The sequence below is a fragment of the Syzygium oleosum genome, unplaced genomic scaffold (genome assembly GCF_021117445.2).
Source record: "Syzygium oleosum isolate NSW1041296 unplaced genomic scaffold, Sole_v2.1 Sole_v2.40, whole genome shotgun sequence".
Taxonomy (NCBI): Eukaryota; Viridiplantae; Streptophyta; class Magnoliopsida; order Myrtales; family Myrtaceae; genus Syzygium; species Syzygium oleosum.
This window is the reverse complement of record NW_026607524.1, coordinates 2,586,623-2,596,842: the sequence shown is the minus strand read 5'-3', so window position 1 is coordinate 2,596,842 and position 10,220 is coordinate 2,586,623. Positions and strand designations below refer to the sequence as shown.

The 10,220-nt window shown below is 37.6% G+C and overlaps 1 protein-coding gene across 1 annotated transcript; it reads right to left on the bottom strand.

The window, feature by feature from the left end:
* Positions 1-44: 44 nt before the first annotated feature.
* LOC115693651 (putative B3 domain-containing protein At1g78640) lies at positions 45-878 on the bottom strand. Its single transcript, XM_030620684.2, has 2 exons — positions 755-878; positions 45-692 (listed from the first exon to the last, which is right to left on the bottom strand). Exons 1-2 carry the CDS (start codon positions 876-878, stop codon positions 58-60), a joined length of 759 nt encoding a protein of 252 aa, XP_030476544.1. The 3' UTR covers positions 45-57.
* Between the last annotated feature and the right edge of the window lie 9,342 nt (positions 879-10,220).

The following is a 10,220-nucleotide window of genomic DNA, read 5'->3' as shown; positions in this document are numbered from 1 at the left end:
GATCAAAATTTTGCCTGTTGGTCACCAAACAAAAACAATACTAATTCAAGATCAAGTCTAATTCGCCTTGTGAAGAAGGCTAAAGTGGAACTTGCTAGCACTAGGATCCCAATATATCCCGACCTCATTGCCAGCCGCCAACGCCCTCCGTTTCACGAACTCCTTGATCCAACCCCCCTTGAGGACGTAGGACCCAGACAACGCCCAGAACACAAACACCAGTCGATGCTCAGAGCATGTGTCCACGTCCCTCACGATGACGTCGGCCCCCTTGCCACTTTCGACTTGCCTCACTGTCTCCTCGCTCATCCATTGGAGCAAGTGGCTCGCCACAAAGTCCCGCCCAATCAAGAGCCTCGACAGGTGGCCAAGATCGCTCTGTGTAAGCTTCTTCTTGATCTTATAAGGGTCGTAGAGCAGCACCAATTCTGTGGAAACGCCATTGCGTCTTTCTTCCTCTGTATCACATCCTGAGGCCTCTTTCTTTTCCTTCTGCGTTCTATTGTACTTCGCCTTCTTCTCCACAATTAACGTTTCAGAGTCCGTAGGTGAGGCCACGGATTTTTGCTTCGGTTGAGCGGGATCGATTTGTCGACGAGGGCCGCCGACTTCCTTCGTGTTCTGATCAGGCGTGAGGGGGAAGAATTCGCGAGCCACCACCACTCCTGCTGCAGATGATCGCCGTTCTTCTCCTGATCGTGCAGATCACAAACACACGACCAAGAGTCCGTCAACGGCAGCGAGTGGACCTCGCCTCTCCAGTGGTCGCCGACAGGCTTCTTCTCGTCGTCATGCAGATGCGAAGAGTCCATCAACAGCGGAGAGTGGACGTCGCCGATGGGATTCGATTCGGTGCTGAAGAAATCGACGAGCTTCATGGGTTTTTGGTGGAAGAAACAGAGAAGTGCTTCGAAAGAACAACAGAGGGCAACACGGTTCAGAGAAATTTTGGGAGAGCTAAAGAGAGAAAGACAACAACGTTGGAGAGAATAGAAAGACAGAGACAGAGTAGGAGTTTAGAGAGGGAAATATATAGTTTACCGTTGGAAATGGGATGGGGAGTGTGCGCTTGAAAGTGAGGAATTCTTTCCCAATTTGAACCGGGTTAAGATTAGTGTATGTGGGGACATAAAAAAGGAAATAATTTCAATATTCAAGATTTATTTCCTACGGAAACTATAATATCACAAACTCTTTAATTATATAATAATGAGTTGGAGATAATTCCCGGTTAGATTTCTATGCTAAGAACGAGCTTCTTCTTTTTGTTAAATTATTTTCATTACGTAATAGGACCAACTTTTTTTTTGTCGGATAATAGGACGAACTTTAAAAGGCTGGAACAAAAAAAATTTCTTTTTATTTCTTTAACAAAAGAAAGTTTTCTAAATGTATATGATAATGAGTTTATCACAAACTAGGGTATTTGCCTTGGAAAAAATAACACGGAAATAAAGAAAAGACATGGCGTTGGTATGGGATATTGTACACTCGTTTTTCCTTTGTCTTCTTTTTGTTTTTTATCATTTTGTTCACATTTTTAGAGGGGGACAATTTCCTGTTTTGGTTATATTATATATTCCCTATAATGCTTTTTGTTGAATATGTTATACGGACAATACCATCAACAATCCTAAACTATATTTACTGTGACATCAATAATCAAAAAAAAATTTGGTATCTTAAAAAATCCTAAACTATACCCTCTCTAGTAGTAATATCACAAACTTGTTTGTGTCACTAGAAATCCTAAATTTATACTAGTGTGACAAAAATAAGTTTGGATTTTTGTGATAAATTGAGGGTGCTTTTTTTAGACTTGTACAAGTTTGGGGGTTTTAGTGGCATTAAAAAAAGTTTGGGATATTGTTGTCACAGTGGGTGCAATTTAGGATTTAAGTGGAAATTTCCCTATATTCTATATTCTCCTCCAACTTCTTGTTATTTCTCCAATTATAAACTATATTCTTTTTCTTTCTTTTTTTCAAATTACAACATTTCTCTTTCCAATTTTCGTTCCCCTTTTAAAAATGAGAGATTCTTTTTTGCACTGTGGAAGAATGCTCTCTTTTAGGGAAACCATTATGGATGGAATACCGTGTATTTCTTTTTAGATATACTTTTACTAAGCAAACGATTTCATTTGTTCAAAGTCATTACAAATCTATAGAAAAGAGTCAAACCTCACACCCCCGCCCGCCCAAAAAAAAAAAGTGAGTCAAACCATAGCACTATAAGGCTTCGTTTGCTTCGCGAAAAATGAATGATTGAGAAAATATTTTCCTAAAAATAATCGCTTGTATTCCTTAAAATAATTAATCAATGAAAAACATTTTCATTATTAACAACAATTCATGTCTAGATATTTTCGTTAAGGATGAGATTTTTTGTTTATTTGTCTTTGTAAGGAATAGAAATAATCATTTTTAGAAAAATATTTTCCAAATCATTCATTTTGCGCAAAACAAGTGGAGCCTAAACTCAAGCCAACATTCAGCAAATCACAACAGTAACAATTTCAGACAAGTAGGACATTAATTGCTAAAAGTTATTAATTTATATATATTAATAAAAGCGATAGTCTTTTCTTTAGCATATTTTAATTAATTTATTCCTAGATTGCAACACGTCTGACGCGTTTAAAATTTATATTTTTTTTTTGTCGATTTATCTGGTGAGTTTTTTCTCATGATTTTTTCTCTCTTAAATAATTACATTTCTTGAAAATAAAGATCGAATTTTCCGTCCATAAGAATTTGCCAAATTTATATGTGAGGACAAATAGGTTCACGGGCTTTTTGAACCCTATAGGGACAAATTGTATCGTGGCCTTTGAAACTATTGCACAGAGTAACTTGGTCGCCGTAGCTATGCGTTGAAACTTTTATAACTAGATCCAAACTTTCGTGGCCTTTGAACCTATATGTCGTGACCTCTCCGAGCATGCTAAAATTTAGGTGTCAACATTACCTAAAGTTTATCATAAATCAGTATGGTATATTCAGAATTTGTTTCCATAGCGGACCGCGGATTTTTTGCTATCATGCGACTTTCGCAAGGTCTAGACATTGATTGGGTTTTGCAAGCATATATGATCAAAAGACTCGGCTCTTCATCCCTCGGATAAATTGGACCCCGAATTAGACTCACTTAACCTTGCCATTCAACGCACCCGATAAACTATATAGAAATGTAGATAATAGATTAAACATTTCCGGAATACTATCCTTCCAAAAAAAAATTTTGTATGGGTTGATATTGAAAAAAAGGAAATACCACGAGTTCCATTCTTTTTTATATGTTAAATGCTTTTAGAGTCAATACGAGAGTTTATTCTACTGACAATAATAATCGCAGATATTATGTATTTCAAAAAGTTTTAAGCTATTAAAGAAGAAAGTGGGAATGTTGTGTATACCAAACCATGATGAATCTATTAAGTGATCTCCTATTAATTGGATCCACGAACGTAAGATGTGACGATGTTTTGGCTAATTTAATATGTCTTTATTAAGGCCTTCGGCTTCACTGCATACGCTGTGGAGAGATCTTTTCGTTGTCGCCGGAAAATATTTCTGGCGATTTTGCAGTTAGATCATCAAAAAAATTTAACTTACATGCATGGTTTGTGTAATGAAATCGTTTTATCAGCACTCTGCCAATAAGCTGACGTGTCAATGCTACGTAAGTGAAATACGGCACGTCATGCTAATATGCCATGCCACTTCCGCAGTGCATGAAGCGAGAGCGAGAACCTGTTGGCACCAACGCATGAGAAAGCTGGGCCTCCGCCTCACCCATATTTGGGCCAGAGCCCTCACACATATATACGCAAACTGACTGTTATCATCACCGTTTGAGTTATGTTTAGGTAATACTTATAAGTTGTCGCAGTGTGAGTGAGATTTAATTTGAATTTTAGTAGGCACGAGAGATTTTATGAATTGTTTTAATTTATGATGTGGCTCACTGTTTAGGAATTGATGCACCATCATCATTACTCTTGATAATTACAAGCTTGGCTATATGGAATTTTCTGTTGCAAGTTCGGGATTAAGAGTAATTTAGGGTTTGTTTTACATGATAGATAGATGAGAAGATGTCCCTTTGTTGCTCTCTTCTTCTGATTTTGTTGCGTTGAAGTCCGATTTGTGTTCCCTGCTCAGTTGAGCTTATACATATACGTTCCATCACTAGCTATCGTGGCATTGGTCATGTGATATCCAAAAATCTTAGGGAGATGGACTCACGTAGTAAATAATTATCAAAGTAAAATGGATGGATAAGGCTTAGAGGGGCTAACGTGACATATCGATCGCTCTATATATCGATCTCGGTTCAATTACTTTGAAAGTATTGTGTGGGAAATAGACGATGCTCTTTATTAGCTACATCCTTTGATTATCGCCTCCTCTATTAAATAGATGGTAAGAGTCAATTGAACCGATCGAATTTGTTCCGCGCTTGCCGTGACTCCAGAAGAGACAACATATTTTGGGTCCTCGAAGGGACTTTACTTGAGTGTCATATCAACTCCATAAACAAGTACACATGAGACTTGATGTAAAGTCGTCACTCGAAAGTTCTCATTGTCTACACATGTCGTTCAGGGACACTCCTCCTATCTGATGTGTGATTAGGTCGATTAGAAACTCTACTCCATCCTAGAAATCTACCGACAAGAGTAAATCCTTTGAACCCTCCATCCCGCCTCGTAGGATTGGCTTGGGGTCTAACCTCTCTCGAACAACACTTGTATTGAAGTAGATCTTGCTATGATACCATTTGTTAATAAGCCGACTCGTACCATGTGAATCAATTACCGAGAAAAAGTACTTAGGTGGTGCATATAGTGACCCTCTCGGGTGGGTCTTTAGTTAAGTTTCGATCACCCTTCCCAGCTATCAAATGTTGGACTTAAAAGTCTTTACAGAATTATCAGATTTTTGAATTAGCTGAAAATATGGGAAGCATAATATTTTTTATTTTTTTCCCAAAAAACATTATTTAAATAGTCTGTATCTAGGTTCAATCAAAATACGTACACAAGTGCCACGTAAAATAGTATATTTTGTTAACAAAAATTGGTTATATTTTATATATACTAGTGTGTGCAAGCATTGCATGAATGCAAACAAAAAAACTTGAATTGAAAAGATTTTATAAAATTGTCTTATTGCATCATTTTTAAAATAGTAATCGGTGAAAAGAAATTAGCCACACAATAGTGTATCTATATATATGGAAGAGAAAAATATTTCAAGATTTGAACTTTTCTAGTAAGGTAGTAAGATAGAAAAGAATAAAATTTAAAATTTACAACGCGTGCGGGGTAAAATAGAATTACTCATTTTTGCATTTGTCCATTGATATAATACAAATATAATAATAACTACTTGCGGATATTTTGAGGAAGAAAAAAAGAATTGCGATCCTTGGGTCCTTAATTTGTGTAATAGTGATTATAATAATTAAATAAAGAAATAAATTTCAAAGAAAATAAAAATATATTAAATTTGAGAGAGAGAGAGAGAGAGAGAGAGAGAGAGAGAGATTTTCAAGTGAAACTTTCACCAGAAGAGATCATATCTGTTTCGAATTCAACTGAACTTATTTTTCATGTTTTCAAATTGAAAGTAGTTGAAATTAAAGACCACAATTTAAGAAAAGCATGGCATGTCATATGAAACTTTACAGGATATTTTTCGATGAAGAATCAATTTAATGTACATCCTGTTGAAGCTAGATTGGGAACCACGAGCTTGTTCTGCAACTTCATTGGGAAATTGAACCACATCAAACGGGTTTGGGCGTTTCGGTTTTGTGCCCGAACGACTATTCAAATATTACTATTGAAGGGTTGTTGGATTGTATTGAACAGGTGGCAGTCTATGGAAGAAAAGTGGCAATGGGTGTTACAAATGATAACCATACCATTCCAGAAGCTAATGCATGTCTAACTTTTAATTAGCAGTGGAACCGTTGTATGCCCAATAAAATAACAATCAGGAATGTCTTGTCATGGTCGCCCCGTCGGACAATTTGGTGTATTTGCCGGGTCGATTACTCAAACCCGTCCATCAATATTGTGTGTACCCGTCAGCCTAATAATGACGGTTGATTGGTTGGTCAAAATCACTCTTGTCACATTCATTCATCGAGTCTCCGGACTAATTTATGTAAATATAGAACTGCACATATATAGGCTGCGCATGTATGAAGATCCTTCTCATTGACAGACCAAGAATTAACCTACTGAAAAGAATTTTCATTCATGCATGCTTATAGAGATGGAAGTAGATCGGATTAAATCGGTTTCCAACCCACCGTGATTCGATCTATATACAAAAATATAGAAAAATATTGGCAACTTTATCTTTCTTTTTCGCATACCAACATGATTTTGATGTGGACTGGGGATAAACTTTAGATGGTCAGATTTAGCTTTGGAACGTGCCCTTCTTCCCTCCCTACATGCTTAATACCGCCGGTTCACCATTTATATCGATACCTATCCCTCTATATGAAAATGGGTAGCAGCATATGTTTCATTTCTTAATTTCGTCCTTGTTTTGAAAAAAAAATATGAGAAAAGGGGAAGAAACACTTTGGGTGTGTCTGAAAGCACTTCAGGGAAAAGCTTTTGGGAAAATGCAAAAAACCTTAGAATATAATTAGGCTTACTATGCACATGGTTTCCCACGACCTAATAATTTAGACTTGCAGAGTCATGCTTCTACATCTTGCATACCCCAAGGCTAGATTTATTTTGCACGTGTGGCTCCCTGCTCTTCAATTTCACACGTCTTCTTCCATGCGGTTTCAGCCCGATTTATTGAATGCTCAACTTTGAATTTAGCTTGATTCTTCAAGACCCTTTTCACTCATTTATTTGTTTCCCATCATATTATGCACGATGCGCTTCAATGATATTCTTTCACCCAACCTCAACGGGTTGCACGCTCTTTTGTTCGACCTCATTAAGGAGAGTGTTCAGATATATAAAATACTTCACATCATATCGTATTAACCTATTGAATTTGACTTTATAATATGATATCAAAGTTAGGTTTCATCCTAGATTTATTTGCGCATGATTCCTCAGTCGGCAATATCACGTCTCGTTCTCAATCTACTGTCTTGAATTATTTGAAAATAAAAAGGTATCCACTATCTATCTATGAGGTTATAATGAAGCTTATACATTTACTTTCCTTTCATTTATCAGTATAAACTTTTCGTATTCGACGATAACGCGGTCGATACTGTAGCTTTTTAAGCCAACAACCCGAAAGTTTTCTTCTTTTATTTTTCAAATTGCAAGGGTGAGTTGTGCAATAATTCCTGTTCAATAAGTGTGACAAGACACCCAGGATGACCTACCTGCATGTCCCTAACATCTGATTGAACGGCATGGCAAGACAAACTACTTTTGAAAGAGGACAGAGTTCGTGATGCGTTTGCTCTTTATCACAAGGACTCCAATTGATCTTAAAATAACCACTAAAGTACAAACGAAAAAGTCAGGTAGTTAAAGGAAAAAAAACATTTGTTAAAGTACAATTGAAGGGTCCCCCTTGTTATCCGAAACGCATATTTAAAAGGGTTTTGAATATTCTGTTCCAACGAGGCGTGATAAATCAGCTCAGGAAATTGCAACTCAACTTGCAATTTTAAGGAATATATGTGGTCAGCATAGCAAACACTATAATTTTATTAGTGTCGATCTCAAGAAGATGCTCTAGAATTCCGGGATGTTGCGCCATCTCCTTGTCAGCACTAGCTTATCAAAGTACAGTAGCCAAAAGAAAAAGGTTCCAAAAGTGGTCTCGGAGTGCCTCGATCTAAGTACGAAACTACATAAAATAGTGGGTCGAACACGTTATGCATTCGCGACGAAAAGGTGCAAAAAGATCCGGCACAATTCACGCCATTTCAAGGAATTCGATGATCTGATTAGTTGTTGAGCACTATTGATCAATGTTCGCCTAAATATATATATAGACTCGGGCTCCGTTTATTTCGCGAAAAAGATAAATAACTTGGAAAATATTTTATAAGAAATAGTCGCTCATATCACTCGAAATAATTAGTCGATGAAAAATGTTTTCATTGTTGATGACAATTTATGTCTAAATATTTTCATGTATAATGAGAATATATTTTGTTCGTTTATTTTTGTGAGTAATACATGGGGAAAATTGTCCAAAAAGTCATAAACTTAATACACTTTTGCCAATCTCTTTATTTTATTTTTCTTTCCCTTCTTCCTCTAGTCGGTAGCTAGGCCTCTGCGACTGGCCTGAGGCGAGGGCCAATGAGGTTGACCTCGCCGGTCCTCGCCTCTAGTCGGTCATCGGCCATTGCCAAGTTCTGCGATCGGCTAGAGGAAGAAGAAAAGGAAACAATAAAAGAAAATAAAAAATCTAAAAAATGTTAAAATATTATTAAAAATTCTCCACGTCAGTGCCAACCGCTCCACGTCAGTGCCAACGGCATTACGTCGGACGGTTGATATCCAGATCAGCGATTTCCTACCAAAATTGACCAGATGACTCAATTGGCAAAACGTGAAGATGTCTGAAACTCAATTGACACAATGAAAAAGTTTATAATTAAATTGGTAAAAATACAATAGGTATAGGACTTTTTAGATAATTTTCCCACAATGCAAGCAATCATTTTTAGAAAAAATATTTTCGAAATCCTTCATGTTTTGTTTAAATGTTAGGAGGTCGAACCCACCATGCACAAATCTGGATCCTCTAAAATCCTAAACGAAACATCTCTTTCTCCTCCCACATCACCTGCCACACAACTACAACCACCGTTGCATCGAGCCTCCCTTGTCACTTGCTCTCGGTGGCCATCACACGTCGCACTTGTTATCGTTGCCCTATGGACGAACTGAGTCTCAACTTTTCTTTTGAAAGCTCACGGGTACAGGCATGGAGACTTGGCATCCCAGAGGTCTATGAAACATTCTGGAAGTCTCCTATACATGTTATGTTTAGACCTTTGGCCTGTACAGGTGGCCCTGACCCAAAATAGTTGGCACACAGTTGGTGCAATTTGAATTGTAACCTCCACTCTTTGAGTGGGAAATCCTCTAATGCCTCAACCTACTTCACCAACTCTAGGTTAAAATAGAAAGTGTTGAGGCATGGTAGGTTCGACCTTGTGACCTCTTGTAGGTAAGAGAATGCCTCATCTACTGGAGTAGCCGTTGTTGTTAACTCGGTCTTAACTCAATCTCTCTCTCTCTCTCTCTCTCTCTCTCTCTCTCTCTCTCTCTCTCTCTCTCTCTCTCTCTCTCTCTCTCTCTCTCTCTCTCTCTCTACACGCTTAGCCACCACCATTGCTCGCTCTGTCGTCGCTTGTAGCCCTTCCACCTCCTTGTTAGCTTGCTATCTCTCCATATGAGCCTCTCTGACAAATGGAAAGTGTAGAATCGTCTTAAATATATTGTATTTGTGTCAATTTAGTTCTAAACTTTTTGATGTAATGCTAATTCAGTACTACATATTTTGACGCAGAGCCAATTTAGTCCTTTCAATTAATTTTGGCTGGATATTGCTAACTTGGACGCTGACCGGCTTACGTAACATAGCTGGCGCCAACGTGGACAACTTTTAATAATATTTTAATATTTTTTTGATTGATTGATTTTTCATTTTTTTTCATTTTCTTTCATTTTCCTTTTTTTTCCTTCCTTTCCTTCTTCTCTAGCCGGCCGTGCAACGCTGCCACGTAAGCCGGCCGACATCCACGTTAGCAATATCTGATCAAAATTAGCCGGAAGGACTGAATTAGTACTACGTCAAAAAGTTTATGACTAAATTGACACAAATGCAATAGGTTTAAGACTTTTGTGACACTTTTCCCCTCTGGCAAACAACCCGTAGATTCGTGCAGTGGCGACCACCGCACAAATCACTGATGTAGTGGAGGTTTACTAGGGTGACCTTCAATTTGGATTGCCTTAGGTCACAGCCTCTGGACCTAAAGCGGAGTGGGTCGGGTCAGGGTGGAGTGGTGGCGAGGTCAAGCAGCTAATATGTCAACTTTCCAAGAATGTAAATTCAGATCGCAATCCTTCTCTCAAAATCAACCCAATATTAATTTATGAACACCTTCTTCTGAATTTGAACAAAAGATACATTTTCCTTGATTTATGACGGTAATATCAAACCAATACCATTGTATATATCTTTTTTTAC